General features: G+C 37.5%; 3 protein-coding genes across 3 annotated transcripts; 1 reads left to right on the plus strand and 2 right to left on the minus strand.

The window, feature by feature from the left end:
* Positions 1-5,136: 5,136 nt before the first annotated feature.
* On the minus strand, positions 5,137-10,463 carry LOC141900610 (acetyl-coenzyme A synthetase 2-like, mitochondrial). The gene is made up of 14 exons (XM_074787594.1): positions 10,119-10,463; positions 9,547-9,643; positions 9,265-9,464; positions 8,895-9,070; positions 8,655-8,807; positions 8,334-8,481; positions 8,118-8,255; positions 7,498-7,590; positions 7,304-7,419; positions 7,105-7,231; positions 6,897-7,024; positions 6,580-6,643; positions 6,343-6,464; positions 5,137-6,132 (listed from the first exon to the last, which is right to left on the minus strand). The coding sequence occupies exons 1-14, from the start codon at positions 10,459-10,461 to the stop codon at positions 5,971-5,973; spliced, it is 2,067 nt and encodes a 688-aa protein (XP_074643695.1). The 5' UTR covers positions 10,462-10,463; the 3' UTR covers positions 5,137-5,970.
* A 369-nt stretch (positions 10,464-10,832) lies between these two features.
* LOC141906696 (serum paraoxonase/arylesterase 2-like) lies at positions 10,833-14,511 on the minus strand. Its single transcript, XM_074795989.1, has 9 exons — positions 14,360-14,511; positions 13,754-13,824; positions 13,368-13,423; positions 13,122-13,290; positions 12,624-12,747; positions 12,339-12,539; positions 12,165-12,252; positions 11,954-12,085; positions 10,833-11,784 (listed from the first exon to the last, which is right to left on the minus strand). Exons 1-9 carry the CDS (start codon positions 14,428-14,430, stop codon positions 11,611-11,613), a joined length of 1,086 nt encoding a protein of 361 aa, XP_074652090.1. The 5' UTR covers positions 14,431-14,511; the 3' UTR covers positions 10,833-11,610.
* A 272-nt stretch (positions 14,512-14,783) lies between these two features.
* Positions 14,784-17,728, plus strand: LOC141914858 (large ribosomal subunit protein mL48-like). Its single transcript, XM_074806183.1, has 7 exons — positions 14,784-14,934; positions 15,530-15,678; positions 16,096-16,150; positions 16,229-16,359; positions 16,532-16,634; positions 17,230-17,319; positions 17,536-17,728. Exons 2-7 carry the CDS (start codon positions 15,551-15,553, stop codon positions 17,644-17,646), a joined length of 618 nt encoding a protein of 205 aa, XP_074662284.1. The 5' UTR covers positions 14,784-14,934; positions 15,530-15,550; the 3' UTR covers positions 17,647-17,728.
* The last annotated feature ends 381 nt before the right edge of the window (positions 17,729-18,109 follow it).

Genomic DNA, 18,109 nt, shown 5'->3' on the forward strand with positions numbered 1-18,109 from the left:
AGTCACGTCAAACTTATCTCGATTCCACAAAGACAACTGTACCGTTATATCGAGTTATGCCAAATTGACTTCTTACAATCGTAATCAGAGAACGCGACAAGCACGCCGATTTGCTTTTACATCCCGATAATTTCCATTGGACGTTATTGACAAGAAAGGCGGAACAGTTCTCGTGTTATCTGATGTGGCAGCAAATATGCTCCGTGCGACTTCAGTTGATAAACGACGACAGTTTAACGACTTGTCAATAAGTAGCAATTTCCTTGAGCCGCAGTCACCGGAAGGCTTTGTTTAGAAAGCGAACATCGCGGCGTCCGTCGAGACCGATCTCTCAAGGAACCGAACGTGAAACTTGAAAGATAACTTGTCACTCAAATCAGTCAGCGATGAATCGCGGCTGAAGATCAATTACAAAATGATTAATAATCCATTCTCTGTAATTGGATATTAATCGCAAGCGAAATAACTATTTAAAGAGAAAAGAAATGAACACCTTTTATTTATACGCTGATTATAATATAATGTTTGATGCTTGTATCTGATTGAATAATTATTTTGAAAATTTTTTTAAATTATTTCCAAAAATTAGTTGAAGAAAGTAAAATCGAGCCTGTTAGGTTTCGACTCTTGTTCTTGTAGCAATACTGGATGTCGAAGTTTCGTAATACAACGTGTTAGAAATTATAAAAATATTTAAAAAAAAGACAAAAACCATTCAGACTTGACATCGATCATCCATTCACTCATATTTCATCAGTTCCATTGAGAATGCTTCCACGTCCACCAATTTCAACGCGGCTTCACTTAAAACTAAAATCTTTGTTTTGTAACTGAACTCCTTGGTTTTGTCACGTAAAAACAGGTCTCGGAGGCTCGACAAAACGTGTGCCATCAAGCGCAGTCAATCATCTGTATAAAAGGCAAGAATGCGCGGGAGAAAACTGGTCCCATCGGACCAAATTAAAGTCAAACACGCCAGTCACACGCCTATATTATTAATCCATTGATCAAAGCAAAAGCAATCGCCATTATCTGGCGCTCATTACCCGCATTTCTGTTAACAACCTACACAGAACGTTCTTATGTCCACAAATAATGATTGCTGAAGCGTCGCGTGTTGATAAGACAGCGCAGCCAACATCAGTTCACATCTACCGTTCATAATTGAAAAATCCATTTAAAAAATTAACTCAAATACGTCTCGCGTCGTCCAGGGATTTACTGACAATTAAGAAACGACTGATAATGTTTAACGCTGAAAAAGTGTCATAATATTTAACTATCATCTCATTTCAGTCACAAGGGGTGGTTTTGATAGTTGCGTTTAGCAAAGAATTACGTTCATATACAAAACGAGATGAAATCTTTATCAAATCCGTTATATTCTAATACACGTGAATAATTCTCAATTTCTTCATCGTTGTTGGGTTTTTATTTTAGATTTCTTGTACGGATGGATGGAAATATCGTTCTATATTTAGGACATTACATGTACATCACTTTCTCACAGTATGTGTATATATGAATATAGGTATCTATTTATCTGTCTGGCGAGCAGACGATAGCGGCGGTGGCGGCGGCGCGTTGAAGTTCCGTCTATCAATAAATAACGTCCCTTCAACGATATAAACATGAACCGAATTATAAACTACGATTGATTTACATTAAGAGTCATTTACATTATTCGCAAAACCAAATAGTAATTAGAGTCGTCATCGGATGAGTCGTCACGTTACTGAACTCGTGTATATTTTTTTAGGTCTCAATTTGTATTTCTAATTCAATTTACTAAGTGTATATAAGTCTTCATTTGGATAATGACCGTCCAAACTACGACTTCTTACTATCCAAGTTGGATTTAACTGAACACATTTTGCGTTCAATTCTATCCGGCCGTTAATTTACTGATTAGAATAGTCATCGCATAAATTCACATCAATCGGACTCCGAAGTCAAAGTCAAGCATTGTCTGTGGAAAAATGACTCAATAGTTAATACATGTATATGCAGAAAGCGGCATACACGATGAAAGACAAAAAATAAAAACATACATTTGCATAATAATGCTTGAGTTATTTTTAATTCTTTCCTCATGACAAAAACGTCTGTTTAGCATTTCACTTTCGTTCACGCGAATCCAAACCTAACCACGAGTAGCACTAAAGAACGGCGTAACATTGTTCATAAATGTTTCAAACTCAAAGAAAATAGCTTCCACGCAACGCAGTGCGCAGAATTATGAAGAAGGAGGCACTTGAAAGTTGCGGTGAATACAACTATTGACAACTTCCAATTATGCTCGCACTCAAACAATTTAAGATCAGCTGGTTGCCTCCAGAAAATGCACTTCAGCACTGGTAGCCTCTTCAACTGGGTATAAACGGTAGACGCTGAAGCCACTAATTGGAAAGTGTCATTTGAATTATTAATCTGTGGAGATATTGAAACTATCATGTTTTTTAAAATTCATTTGCCGCGGCAAAACGGATGAGACCATCTTCACATATACGCACGTATCAGAAAAAGCTTGAGATGTTAATGGATAAATTGCCCCGTTTTGCCAGCATAAAAACCAATAACTTCAACTGAATATTATTAGAATAACACAGCTGAAACTGACAACTAATTAAATCCAAATAAATTCTGCATTTATTTTCTAGATTTTATCGCGTTAGGATAAACAGAATTTTGAATGAAATTCTCGATATCGTTTTAGAATACAGACTCTACCGACTGTATTGTAGCAAGAATTGGGAAATGATGCACCGTTATATATATATATACGTATATATGACGGGTGATGGTGGATAGCGCTGGTGATGTTCAATGTCTGAGGTTTCGAATCCGCGGGGGAGGAAGGCTTCGATTGTTTTAGTTAGTGTTAATTTGGGCTGGGAAGCACGTGTATAAAATCTTTATCTTATCGTGTTCCAATTTTGTTTTTGTTTTATCGGTTTTCACCAGAGAGATGATTATGAACATTTTATACAACGCTTGTGTGATCTTCATTAACGATTGAACCTGAAAGAGAAATAACAACAACTGAGTGACTGCCTTCAATACAATAATCTCGCATTGTGCGACATAGCGAGATTATTGTTTTGGTTCTGAAATCAATTTTGAGTAAATCATCAATCTTCTCGAGAAAACCTAAACCATCGACTCGAACTGAAAATGATTATTTGTTTAAATTAGATTGATCGGCTCTTCAATAATTGTTCGCGTTGTTCAATAAACAAGGGCAACATGCGCTACTATTTTCATTGGGAGTATAAACAGTCTTCTTTTCATTACAATAAAACCGTCAAATCGAAAAACCCACAAAATTCGAATTCAGTCAATGAATATAAGAGTCGGTTACAGACAATGAATTCCGGCCATCAATAACTCGAATTCGACAGTTGAATCTTGTAGCAATAAAACAAACGAAAGGAAACTCTCATCGTATTCGGCGAGAGCAGATACATCTTTCATTATTTGCCTGTCGACGTGACAACAGAGTGCGACATTATAATCGACGACAAAAACTTATAAAATTTGTTGAATCAGGACTCGGCCGCGCGCGCGCATTATCGCTGATATTCTACAGTCACTCTGCGATGAAATGGATTGTGAAATATACCTTTCATCAATCTACTGAACCGAATACAGCGACAAGCGAACTTCCTTCCGAATTCATCATCGGCAAACACAACCATATTCAAAAAGAGTTCTGCGAGGCGTCAGTCTGTTTGATTTATCCATAGACTCTTCGTTTTAGAGTCCACGATTTATCCACGATTTAACTAAATGCGTGAATGTCTTTCCAGAGACGATATCTACGAATTTACGTCCGGAACAAAAGATAAGAGGGCTAGATTATATTTTTTGTCTCGATCGTATGCGAAACAGGTGAAATTCGACGCTTCAGCAGAAATTTAATCCTTTTATTCACGCGACAACGACAGAAAAATCTACATAATTCTTCAACTAACATCTCCGGGCAAGATAAAAGAATATTTCATAGACAATATAAACCGAGATGGCTTATCGCGCGACCAGACCGGCCGAGACACGTGCCATCTCCCAGTACTCGTCACACCAAGGAAGTGTGGTAAACCGGTAGATAATTACTGCGGTTTCATCTTGAGTATTCGTCATTAGAGTGGTCACTGCAAGGTTTTATCTTCCCATGAGACACGGCTGACCCGGGTCACGGGAAATGTATATAAAACGGCCAGAAACCTGTTCTTCATTTAGAATCATCATCATTTGTGTTGAAAAAATTCGCCAATTTTACGGATCCGTTTTGAATTTATGAGAAAATAAAGATTCACGTGTATGCATGACTCCTTTTATTAGCTACAGTTGGAAAATGCCAAACTTAATATCTAGTATAGTTTTTCTAGTTATTACTTGGGAAAGCAGTATCCATTTTATTGAATCGGCTACGTGCGCTGGGCTGCGACGGAACCACTCACTACTCGTGTAACTCCAGAGACTTCTCCCACCGCAATAAAGCTATTTACCGACTTCATTCAAATTCAATTTCGCTACTTGGAAGAGACCACTGAGGAAACCGGGAAAGTGCCAGGAAACAGCAATAATGGACAAGATGGCAAGGTTACCATTAGCGACAGGAACCCGATGTATATCAAGTGATCTTACACCTCAACGCTTAAGTGATGTCTACCTAATATTTTTGAATCTACCTAGAAATATTGACAGCAGCGAAGACAAGTGGTCCTAGTAGCAACTGAAATCAATTAATGGCTAATTCACAGGGAACGGTACCGGTCTTATTTCACTTCTCATTTCAAGTGCACTTTTGAAATGTTTGTAAGGCATGATTCGCATGATGAAATTTTAATGCACTCTTGTATTTTTATTGAGAGTCCGATCATAAACAGCCGTATTTCTGAATATTCAAATGATGGAGATTAAGCAAGAATGTATTTTTGTTGTCAGACGATTTAAAGTAAAAATAATTTTCACATGTTCCTTCAATGAAATCTGTATTCAGATGCCATCAATTGGGGCACGGGACGCAAAGCAGTGACTGTGCGGCCTCATTCATCCAACTGTAGATGGCGCCAGCTTACGGATCCAAGAATTTATATACGGACATATAGAAAGCGGACAATTCGGTCTCAATCTATCAACCAATTTATTTACGTTCACTTGCATAGTCTAAGAGCCTACATTCTGAGAACCAGATTAACATTCAGACAAATCAGCAATAAATGTCTTGGTAAAAGTGCAGATCCGCACCTCTCGTGATTGACGCAATCTACTGAATGACAGTATCCAGGCTAAATCTTTCTAGTGAAGATATATTAGAATCAACCAATGGCAATGTACTGAATTGCTGATGACATTTTGAATCTGAAACAATGATATTTAATGTAATTGATTGAACCGTTTACGCGGAGAGGTGCAGATCTTCACTTTTACCAATGTCTTTCAATAATCATTTTTCAATGTCGGCATCCTGGACCCAGTTCAACAGTATACTGTTAAAACTTGGAGTCTAAGGTGAAAGGATTGGAAAATGAACTAATGTTGATTCTATACAACTGCAGAACTAAGTCCTGTAGTTTGGTATTATGAAGAATAAAAAAACATCCAATGTAAGCAGTTTAGAGAACTGTGAGTGATTTTAGTCTTAAACCCGTTTTTTAAAACATATATCTAACAATCAACAACAGATCGAAATTAAAATGTATCCGATGAATTTTAAACTCTGGCACTGAATTTCATCACATATAAAATATGTAAAACAAATATAATCTGTACAATATACATCACGTAATAGTAAATCTATGTTTTTAAGTATTTCAAAAATATTTGATAATTGAGACGATATAATGGAAATATTTGAAGCTGTATCATGCAATATTTATGTCATGTCATATAAACATATTCAGTATAGCACCTTTATTTCTATAGCATGAAAACTCTCTCTCCTGAGAGAAGAGGAACTTTCCCGATTTATTGCTGCATATTGCGATGGTTTTCGATGATAATATCGACCACTGATGGATCAGCGAGGGTCGAGATATCACCGAGATCGTCCGACTGATTCGCGGCGATCTTACGAAGAATTCGACGCATGATTTTACCCGACCGCGTCTTCGGAAGACCAGCAGTTATCTGAAAAATAGAGATAAACACTCACGACTTCATCCGGGGTCTTTACAGATACAATATTTCCCTGATTTCCCCGGTTTCTTGTGAAGAGGTCCTTTGTTCCACTCGTCACCAGCAAGAACAACAAGATACCAAAAATTCAAACAATTCCCTGACATTTCTCTGTATTGAGTCAACAACAAATAACTATATATTTGGTGACTATTTTCTTACCTGCATCATTTCTGGAGCGGCGTATGGAGCGATCTTTTCTCTGACCAGTGTCTTTAATTCATGTTTTAAATCTTTCTCAGCTATGCTGACATTTTCTTTTAATGTAATGTAGGCATAAACACCTGTAGAGAGAGAGAGAGGAGGGAGAGAGAGAGGGAGAGGGAGGGAGAGAGGGAGGGAGGGAATATGATATACTGCAGACTACTACAAACAGACAGTGAACGCATTTATACGAACCTTCGCCTTTAATACTATGTGGATATCCAACTACCGCTGTTTCTGCAACTGCTGGATGTTCATCCTGTCAAATAAGAATAGGATATAAACTTAGAATAATCTACTGCACTCGGTTCCGTACTTCTCAGACAATGAAACTCTGGGTCCAGATTTATATCACATCTGCAATTATTTGCCAAGTCTTCAGGTTTCGACAGTTCTTGGTAAGTTTTGACTTTCAAATATTTTTGAATCATTATATAAAAGCATTTTCATCGTGATCTAGAATTTGTGGCACGCGTCGAGCAATTGCAGTAAATAAAAATATCACAACGTACTAAAGCATCCTCAATCTCAGCCGTACCGAGACGATGTCCACTAACATTGATTACATCATCCATACGACCAGTAATCTGATAGTAACCTCCTTCATGACGATGAGCACCATCTCCCGTAAAATAATACCCTACAACAACAATCATATCGTACACAATTTATCACTCATCGAATGGTTTGTTTAGAGTGACAGAATCTATGAATGAATACCTGGGTAGGTAGTGAAGTATGTATCTTTAAAACGTCCGTGATCGCCGTATATCGTACGCGCCATTCCTGGCCACGGATGTTTGACAGTTAGAGCGCCATAAACTCCATCACCCTTCAGTTCTTTACCCTGAAATAGACATGTTTAATACACCCTCAGAGCGGGAGACTGTGATCATCGGAACTCGCGTGATTAACGTACCGTTTCAGGATCGACAACTGCCGGTTCTACTCCGTAAAACGGTCTCATCGGCATCGACGGTCGAATTTCAGCGCCTGCCTCTGAAGGCCTCGGAGAAATAAGTATACCTCCAGTTTCTGTAGAGAAATACCATATCTATATCACACACTGGTTTCACATAGAACAAGTTACTATTCTAAACGCTGATAATTTACCAGTTTGCCACCACGTATCAACTATTGGACATCGACCATCTCCGACTACTTTGTGGTACCATTCCCAGGCTTCATGATTTAACGGTTCACCAACTATAAACATAAACATAAAATCAACACAGTGCAACAAGGTCTCTGGAGAGGTAGCTGGTGGGACGCTATCTGTTGGGATCTGGAGGGATAGCTGATTGACGCTATCTGGAGAGATAGCTGGTGGGAAGCTATCTGCAGGGATAACTGATGGGAAGCTATCTGGAGGGAGAGCTGATAGGAAGCGATCTGGAGAGAAAGGTGGTGGGAAGCTATCTGGAGGGATAGCTGGTGGGCAGCTATTCTGGAGGGATAGCTGGTGGGAAGCTATCTGGAGGGATGGCTGATAGGAAGCGATGTGGAGGGATAGCTGGTGGGAAGCTATCTGGAGGGATGGCTGATAGGAAGCGATGTGGAGGGATAGCTGGTGGGAAGCTATCTGGAGGGATGGCTGATAGGAAGCGATGTGGAGGGATAGCTGGTGGGAAGCTATCTGGAGGGATGGCTGATAGGAAGCGATGTGGAGGGATAGCTGGTGGGAAGCTATCTGGAGGGATAACTGGTGGGAAGTTATCTGGAGGGATATTTACCGCAGCCGAGAGTACGTAATGAAGAACGATCGTACTTGCGAACCCACGATTCATCGTATTTCAGTAGAAGACGAAGAGCAGTCGGAGCTAAATAAATCTGATTCAATTTCAACCGTTCGACCATTTCCCAATAACGACCTAGAAAATATCATTACGATTATCGATGAAGATTCACTAATGCCTCATCGGGCCTCGTTTAGAATTCCTCATACTAACCAGGGTTCGGGTAAGTGGGAATACTTTCAAATAGAAGCGTAGTAGCACCGTTGACGAGTGGACCATAAACTACATAACTATGACCAGTAATCCATCCTATATCAGCTACACAACCGAAAACATCATCGGGTTGATAATCAAATACTGTCTGTATTAAACATTGAAATAATTGATAATATTTAGTAAGAAAGAGAGTTCAAATAGTAGGATTCAAAGTAGGGGTACAAGTAGTCAAACCGATAACCGTTATTACTACAATCAATCGTAAAACTAGATTTCATCACTACGGCTATGTTCTACTGATATAACTGAAAACTATACCTGATGGGTTATTCCTGCATAGAGAAGATATCCAGCATGTGTGTGAGCGATACCTTTAGGTGAACCAGTGCTACCTGATGTATATAACATAAACAATGTATCCTCACTGTCCATTATAGCAGATTCACATTCACCTGAGTATTTAGACATTTCCTAAAAAGAATTAGAAAAAAAAACAATAAGGGCCAATGGAGTTCGTTAGTTAAATGTATAAATAGCATGAAATAAATCGAGAAATACCTTTTCTAAGTAAATATCTATTTTGCCCATAGGAACATCATTGCCGGTACGTTGACTGACGAATACCGTTTTTACGCAAGGACATTTCTTTACGGCAGCATCAACCATGCGTTTTAATTCGATCGATTTACCACCGCGAACAGCTTGATCGGACGTTATCACTGTTTTAGCATCAGCTACAAATAACAGATTTTAAATGAGAAAAGATAGATTTAATGGTTATAGGACATACCGGTAAATTAGTCTTGTCTTATACTTGACTGTAATACCGACTCCAGAACTGTGAAACTTGGTTTACTATTATGATTCATAATAGCAAAGCGTTTAAGATATCAGAATGGCAATAATCTAAATCTATTCGAGTTCTTACCACCATTAATTCTAGCAGCGAGGGCTTCAGCACTAAATCCAGCGAACACTACACTGTGAATAGCTCCGATTCGAGTACAAGCAAGCATTGCAGCTACGACCATAGGAGTGGTCGGCATATAGATGATTACCCTATCACCTTTCATCGTTCCATGACTAATTAGCATATTACTGATTTGATTGGTTAATTCCTTCAACTCCCTGTAATAGATTTAAAATCATCAAGGTTTATAAGGTACAAATGGAAAATGGTTGCATTTTGAAATGGTTATTCACTTCTTACTTATACGTGATGTATTCAGCTGAATTCGGTTCATCTTTCTCCCAGATTAGAGCAACCTTAGACGGGTTGATTTCAAAATGACGATCAATACAATTCACTGAATAAGAAAAAAAAAACATAAGAATTTTGGGTTAGAACCATGAGAAATGTCGGGTTGAACATCTACAATCAAACTGGAAATGGACACCAATATGGCATTTTTCTGCTATCATTCGGTTACTGATATGCACACTGTGGTGCTGGAATTCATGAAAAGCATCAAAAACAAATGCAAACAGAAATTTGTGAAAAATCGGGTTTTGAACCACCACCTTCTGTTATCAGGTCTGGCTGCCAGAACTCTAAGGTTCAAAAACTTATCTCAACCTAATCTTACTTGGATTGGACCCCTTATCTAGCCCTAACGTAAAAATTGATTTTTCTTTATCATATGTACTAGCAGCAAAAGGGCATATCATCGAATAAAGCCGTATTGGAAAAATATCCAATTGCAATAAACAACAGGATAATAATCACCACATCACATGACTGACTCCTGCTGGTGCCTGGGATGGGTGGAGTATTTTTATTACCTGCTGCATTCAATTTTCCATTCAAAAACCACGAAATCTTCCCTTCTCTTAGATTACAATCTTTAACGATATCAAACTCTTCAAACCAATCTAAGCGATTACGTCCAAGTTTACCCCAGAATTTGTCAGGATCCGCCAGACTTAATTTGTGCAGTTCATCGTGAGTCTGAATCTGTGCAAATTCCGGTAAAACAGTAGAAATGCGTGCGCTGAATGTTTTACTGTGACATTCTCGCCCTGACCTTGCGTTCGCGAATAATTTCAGCGCATTAGACGCGGAACAAGTCGGTTTTTGGGGCACAAAATTAGAAAATTTTGACAATCTTCTTCCGAGGGCAGCCATACTTCCTGGTTTACAAGAAAATCCGGACGAGGACTTTGCAGCATACAGTCCATTTCGCTCACCCTCGCTTGCCAGGGCCTGGTTGCCTGACAGGACAGCCCGACACGAATGGGAGTCATTGCGCATGGCGTGCGTCTTTTATAAGACCACTTTATACAAAGAACGCTCCAATGCCTTCTCGTTATTTCTTATTGGGCTAGTTACACTGCGTTTCTGCAGTGGTTCAGATATCAATTGCCGGTTTCAATACCGCCGTGCAAAATATGAAAGCTTCGGCTTCCGAGTTCGCGTCCAAACATTCTCTTTGCGTTAACTAAATTTTAATCATTCAAAGAAAGTAAAAATAAACACTTTGACATATATTTGTTAGAAGTTATCTTATATTTGTATTTGACAAATTTGAAGGACATCAGTAAGAAACATTTTTACATAAAAATATAAGAATCCATTTCAAAACGATTAATTGATAAATTTGTGATCCTGCGCAGCTTGACAATTAAATGGTTATTTGGCTGATTCGGCTAAAAACCTGTCATTCAGCACTTCTTCAAGGTCACATATAATCTTACATAATTATATAATAAAATGTCTGTACAACGATTAATATCATTATATGATATAAAGAATAAATAATTCTATTATTTAAAGTGTCTACAGTCATTTAGTTTGCTATAGCCTTAGGGATCATTCATTCATTACATACGCATAAAATTTGAATTTTTCAACCCCCCTCCCCCTCTGTAGGCGAAATCAACCATTCTTTCATATTATACATTAAGCATTACAGTACGCAATTGCACTGACCCCTCCCCCTCCCCTAATGCGTACGTAATAAATGAATGACCCCCTATTGATCCAGATCAAAAGAAATAGAATCTTAAAAATAAAACGGTTTTTTCTCGCAACAATTATACAAGGGTGGATAATGAAGTCTAAGCATTTAATGTCATTTTATCTTTACAAGATTATATCAAATGAATGAAATTTTCATTGGGAAAAATTCTGATTAAAAATCAAATTGTAATTACATCTCAAATAATGCTGCGGGGCAGACGATAATTAGAGGCTCTGTGGTAAACGCTGTATAAAACTGATATCTAGCTGATATGAAGCAGGTTTAATCGAATTTTAATCAATCAAAATCACCACCTAAAACTTTTGGTCAATCTCGCAGTACAGCAGTTTATGGTGGACGGTTCCGATTAACATTTTGCCTCTATAAAATGTAGCAGCGGAGGAACCATGAATGATTCCGTTGCGATCGTTTGAGTAAACCTCGGTGACCGAAACCATTTCTCCATTTTTCATACCGATTCGTAAAACCTAGAGAATGTAAAGCGAATATTATAAACTATAGTTCTATTCTGTAGAGAGAGATCTGATACCGATTATAGAAATAAAATTCACAATCATTGGAACGATACCGGTATATGGATGTTTAGTTTTGAGCAGAACACTTCTCCGATATTACGAGTAGTTGTAAAGTACTGACCTGAGAGGATGCGGATAAACTACGGTTATGGGTCATCTGGGAGATTTCTACTGGTCGGGGATGGCAACCAGTCCAAATATCACCATTTGGCAATACCTCAATATTATCCACGCCTGTATAGACTGGCACTCGCTGGGAAAATAAACAATGATTTCAATTGTTATTTAATAGTTTTTAACATTGACGTTTTAAAGACCTATTTCTATGTTACCTCTTTGAATGCCAAAGACATGTCCGCTTTCCTGTGAAATACATTGAATCCATTGCCAAAAACAGTAACAGAAACAACATAAACAAACCTTGAAAATAAAAAGCAAACATTTCCGTTCGTGAAAAAAAACATTTCATTTATGACTAAATGATGTTATTTCAATGATGATCTTACTTGTGATCAGGAGACCAATTGATTCCATTTGGAAGATACAGATTGGAGGCGACAGTGGAGGTATCTTTACCATCGTAATAAACAACAGAACCGAGAGGTAAAGTCAGTAACGCTTCAATATGTCGTAATAACTTCGAACGGAATCTGTTCATGATCGTAACGTAGAACGTGTCTTCACTCGTAGCCAAAACATCATTCATCCTGAAATATACACATCAATTAAAGTCATTTATTTTCAATACCAGAAAAAACTGTAAGAATTACTTTCACAGAAAACCTGCTTACATTGTAAACTTGGCATCAACGTAAGTCTTCACGTGAGTGAGGGATAAATTCGCATAATCATACTCAAACTTCTCAATTCTTTCACTAATTGGGTGGTGATTAACAACAAATACGGTTATCTTTTCTGGAATAGAAATTCAGCGCCAACTGTTTCAATTGCAATATGTATACATGTACTTCAGTACAATTCATAAGTTCTTCTCTCTCGATGTTCTCTGATTCCTGAAATACAGGGACATTGCTTAATTCGCTTTCCTATCTGAGGCAAATGAGCAGGAAAATTTTAACGTTTTGTTATTTTACCTGTTAGCCTTCGTGATTGTGGGACTTATAAATAATGTAACGACTTATCTGATGATGACTTAGACAAGTTTGACAGTAATTCATATATTTAGCTCCACAGTAACAGTTAAGATTTGACTCCCAAACTAATTGAAACAAACTGAGTTTAACCATGAACTGTGGACTGGGTCATGGACAATATGATAGTCTGTAAACCTGTTTCATCATCCTTGTAAACACTGATTCCATGGGGGTCAAATGTTTCCTGATCAAAATTCTTCAACTCCAGCAAAACAACTTTTTTGGATGGGTTTGCAAAGTTGAACAGAAAAATCTTTCCTTTGACTTCTTTATTTGTTTCTTCAGCAGCAAACAGCTTCATTCCCTACAATGAATGAATATTAGGTAGAAATAGAATAAGTCTTTTACTGAATTCAAAAGAACAATATACAGAAAAACTACCGATGTTATGAAGGCAAAACCATTAGGAAGTGTTTGTATATCTTCAGACCCATATTCTACAATAGAAAATAATGGAGAAAAAAATTAATAAGACACCGGCAAACCATCATCACTCAACTCAATAATAATAGACAAATACTGCCAAATCGGGGGCAGCTCTAGGAATCAACATTTTGGGTCCCAAAATTTCCCAGGTCTAGATCGTAGGCCTAAAAGCAGTGCCATAGGCCTGAACTTCTGAAGCCTTTCACAGGGGACATATAAGTTTTCCCAAGGAAAAGATCAAAATAATGAGATATTTGTGAAAATTATATCTTGGGCAAAAATAGGGGGGGGGGGAGGGGGAGTGAGTGTGATCCCCAAAGAAAGTCCCCACAAATACTCACCAACACCTTCTATAAGATGACAGGAACCTGGCTTATGATTATAAACTGCTTTATGGAAGCCCAATAAATAGCTGGAACATGAAAAATAACATTCCTTTAATCTAGCTGACAAATCTACAGGGTAGCGGTGTAGGGAGCCGCCGTTTAGTACTAAAGACTAACTCACAGGGCCTGTGAATGAATCATAAACCAATATCAATGACCGACTCCATTATCGACTGCATAATAAAAAAACATCGTCCAGAGATATGAGTGGCCAAAGGAAAAAAAATAAAAATAGTTAATATCCCAAAAAATTGGGAAATTTTTCAAATCTTAAGTGTTCTCAGAGATGCAATTTGAATTTCACACCATTTTTTTACCAGGAATTTAAAAAAAAACGGAAATCCCTCAAAAAACGGAAGTCTTACATCTCTGATGTCGTTTTTTATTATACAGGGATACTGGAGATAGGCATTGATACTGTTTTTTGATTTACTATTGACAATGAAGGACGGTGTGATTAGTAGGTGTAGGAGGGGGCCTGATCATTAGTTCGGGACACTCGGTCATTCGTGGATTGATTGACAACTGAACTCAGAAAAACACATCATATTGAACACTCACATGACCTTCCCGACATGTTGCACAAATACAGCGAATAAAACGACTTTAATTACTGAGTATATCGACGACATGTTTCGTTATACCGCTTGCGTTTTTCGTTATCGGCGAGAATTCCCACTTCCTAATCATTCCAAACCCGGATTGTAGTGTAGAATCGAGAACAAATCCATAATCCGCATCGTAACTCTACCGTCGCATGCCAGATTAAGTCAATTAAACCTTTATTGATATTTTCTTTAGTTGTGAAAACTAAAGACGATATGACAATGAGATATTACAAAATGACAATCATGAAAATAAAGCAAATGCACATGAAAGAGGGTCATTAAATTTACAGCGAGATTAAACAAACGAATTCGGATCTAGCGGGATTCGAACACTTATCACAGAATTAACCACTGGCACGCGAGAAAGAAAGAGAGGTGTTCTCGATTGCGCGACACCTGTTCCTGTGTGGAGTACGAAGTCGGCTCATAAGTTTTTCTTTTTCTTCTTTTTTTTCGGAATTACGGTTGTAGGCCGACAGAAGACATTGTTCCGGTTTAGTGTGACGGTGCAGCTTGGAAGTAGTTCATGTGAGCAATATAATAGTAATAAGTAGCCTAAAAGATTCCCATTTGATTTGACAGAAAAAGTACTTGACTACACCAGCCAGGCGTCGCCAGGATTTTTTAATATAGGGGGTTCGAATCAATTTGGCGAATCTAGTAAGACAGCGAAGCTGCCTTGACGAGGAACGAAGGTCCGAAGTGCCCATGGGGGGTTTGGGGCCCTCCCCTGACCAAGAAAATTTGTGGAAACACGAGAACCGTGAAGAGAAACAAAAACAATTGCGTGTTTGTTTTATTTGATATGTATATCTTTACAAATAGTACTAAGCTGTTTACAAAACCATGTAGTAAAAATGAAGAAACTTAGCCGAAAGAAGGGGGTCCGTTCGCACCCCCCGAACTCCCCCTGGCGACGCCTATGACTATCAAAACCTCTTAAAAAATCAATTCAAAGTGTCCTTCCCTAGAGTCACACTACTATTGTAACCAAGAGAGGGGACACGTCCGACCAAGGTTACTATAAATCCATGATAATTATCATTGTAATTATTATTATTATTATTATTATTATTATTTTTATTATTAGTATTGACTGTTTGAGTATTCTTCATATTTTCAGGTTTGTCCACTAAAGACAGTCATGGAAAGATTTGTATCATTATGCATTCAACGTCTGGGAACACATCTATGTAGAACAAATATTCATAGTCAAATACGTCATAAATGTTTGTCAGGAAAAATCAAATCATTGAACGGATATCCAGCGAGGTAAATAGTTCAATAAGGTTCATTACACCCGTTTTAAACAGTTCATCTCACATCTTAATCCAATCCTCTGCACGCATTTGAACCTGATGGCATGGTCGTTCTTTTGTATAAAAGTACTGACTCTTCAAATAGAACCAGTGCAGTGTTGCTGTGATTGTTGATAAAGCCTCAGTTTTCTGCTTTCTTATCTGGAAAATTTCCTTTTTCTGTTGATGCTTTATATTCGCAATGGCTGGGTCCCCCACTTTATGCTTGTTTACTAAAGATGCTGGTACATGTATTTTAAACATCTTCCTGAAATATATATTTATAAAAGCTCAAACCTTAAAGCCATTAGATTGAATTTCTTTGTGGTAAACATCTGAAGCTCACAAGTGTTTATTTCGACTACACGTTTTGTATGTATTTATTATTCAGATACATTTCAATTTCAAGTAAACAAAGATATTCAGTTTTTGAGCCCGATGGTATTGTAAGTATTCATCGTTCTTTCGCTCGAGTTCTGTTTAGTTTCCACGCGCTGAGGTACGTCGAACGTTTCACATTTTAGGGCGATCCTCCGGAAATCGACGAATACAGCGAATTAAAAATCAGTTTACAGGGTTTTGATTTCGTAGTTTTGGAATCATTCAGTAGATACGTCCATAGATTATTGAGGGAATTAGAGTTCAAAAATAATAAGTAAGTATTTCCTATTGAGGGGAATTCATAAAGTACGTAAGCGAAATTGTGCCGATTTTCAACCCCAGATTTACACAATTCTAGATCGTAATTTATAAATGGCCCAGTTGATATTCATACGGAAGGTATTTTATGTTTTTGAAGCCTATGAAATCCTCTCTTTTTCGTTAAGTTTTGCAGTACCTCCGAAATGTACAAAAGTTCAGACGTATGTTCCTAACAGTGATAAACTTGATCAAGAGTTTAATTTATCGACGTACGAACGATCATTCATAGTAAGTATTCAGTAGCTAATGTTTACTTCAAATTGTTAGGTATCAGATTATTAATCTGGATTCATTACAATAAAAGTAGTCACTTTTCTTGAGTAAAAGATGAAGTCACCTTCGCTATATGTATATAATGCTTGATATTGAAGGTTGAAGCGCAGCAAAATCTTGCAAATATAAATCTTATCAATGACCTTCGTAGATAACGAATTGCTTCTAAATGCATCGTCATGATTTAATATATCAATATAGAGCTTAGATGACTGATGATGAAATGATGTCACAGCTTGTCGTTGGTGACTCGGATTTCAACTTATGTAAAGATTATCGATTATTTGGCGACTGTTTTCGAAGTTATCGAAGTGAAGTTAAAATAATTGAAAAATTAATGTACTATTAATTTCACTGTACTTACAATTTTTAATCGAAAATGAACTACAAAGCAAACACCAGACAATATACATTTTATCAGCACACTTTCAAAAACTGATCGTCCATACTACGCCCTACAATGTTAAATTTCTGACTCTGGCTGCATACAGAAGATGAAACTTGCCTCGCGTGAAATTGTAATGCATGTGATGATTATATATTGTTATAGCTTGAAGATGTACCGTGCACGAAACTTCCACTTGCGATTGAAATCATGCAGCAGAATTTACCAGCTGGTGTAGAATTATCCATTAAATGGGTAAGTTATTCAACTATCGCCGAATATGTAGACAGATCAACAAGGCTTGTTCCACTCTTTGTTTATGTGTAAAACATTGATTTCTGATTCATTGATTGAATTTTATATTATATAAATCCAGTTGCGTGTTATATCATCATATATTATTAACTTTTCATCGAAACACGTTTTTCTTTCTAAAAGTACTTTTGTTTTTAATCCGTTGATTTATTTCAGCCCGATGTCATGGAAGAGGAATTCCGATATATTCCTGACAAAGAAATCCTCGATCTTCAAGAACAACTGGCTGAAATTGATCAAATTCGAGAAGACCGGAAAAAGAAATGATCGTGCATTTTATCTGAAATATCAATAATTATCAATACTGTTGTCATATTAGTTTTAAATAGGATTTGAAAAATGCAGTTTTTCAGACGACAATCTTTTTAATTTTTTTTCTTCTGGCTTCTAGAAGAGTTGAAATTATGGCAGATTTCGATTGAACGTATTCTGGTTTAGGAAAAGCAAATCTGGATTACAAAATCTCCATTGTCAGGATTACAGATAATGGTATTCCGGAAGAGTTAGAGCGTATACCGCCAGACGATCATTTCAGTGAATCTGTAGAGACCAAACGGAACCTGCATTATAGAATTGGTGTATCGAATATTTCACTATACATGTACATTGATTGTTGAAATTTCGGAGATCAGATTTTCAGGTGGATCTAGAGTATTAGCGGGGTGTGGACCCCTGCCTTCTCATCGAGGTTGTCCTTTTTATAAAGTCTGCAGCCGCTTTCCTCAGTTAT

This window comes from Tubulanus polymorphus, chromosome 1 (genome assembly GCF_964204645.1).
Source record: "Tubulanus polymorphus chromosome 1, tnTubPoly1.2, whole genome shotgun sequence".
Classification (NCBI taxonomy): domain Eukaryota; kingdom Metazoa; phylum Nemertea; class Palaeonemertea; order Tubulaniformes; family Tubulanidae; genus Tubulanus; species Tubulanus polymorphus.

What these genes read in the sequence shown, in the direction of transcription:
- LOC141914858 (XM_074806183.1), top strand. Translation starts at nt 15,551, where the DNA reads ATGGAAAGATTTGTATCATTATGCATTCAACGTCTGGGAACACATCTA. An exon ending in TTGAACGGATATCCAGCGAG is followed by an intron (nt 15,679 to 16,095) that starts GTAAATAGTTCA and finishes TTTATTATTCAG; the next exon opens with ATACATTTCAATTTCAAGTA. An exon ending in TTTTTGAGCCCGATGGTATT is followed by an intron (nt 16,151 to 16,228) that starts GTAAGTATTCAT and finishes TTCACATTTTAG; the next exon opens with GGCGATCCTCCGGAAATCGA.
- LOC141906696 (XM_074795989.1), bottom strand. Translation starts at nt 14,430, where the DNA reads ATGTCGTCGATATACTCAGTAATTAAAGTCGTTTTATTCGCTGTATTT. An exon ending in CAACATGTCGGGAAGGTCAT is followed by an intron (nt 13,825 to 14,359) that starts GTGAGTGTTCAA and finishes TTCATGTTCCAG; the next exon opens with CTATTTATTGGGCTTCCATA. An exon ending in GTTTATCCGCATCCTCTCAG is followed by an intron (nt 11,785 to 11,953) that starts GTCAGTACTTTA and finishes TACATTCTCTAG; the next exon opens with GTTTTACGAATCGGTATGAA.
- LOC141900610 (XM_074787594.1), bottom strand. Translation starts at nt 10,461, where the DNA reads ATGGCTGCCCTCGGAAGAAGATTGTCAAAATTTTCTAATTTTGTGCCC. An exon ending in ACATAGTATTAAAGGCGAAG is followed by an intron (nt 6,465 to 6,579) that starts GTTCGTATAAAT and finishes CTCTCTCTACAG; the next exon opens with GTGTTTATGCCTACATTACA. An exon ending in CCGCTCCAGAAATGATGCAG is followed by an intron (nt 6,133 to 6,342) that starts GTAAGAAAATAG and finishes TCTATTTTTCAG; the next exon opens with ATAACTGCTGGTCTTCCGAA.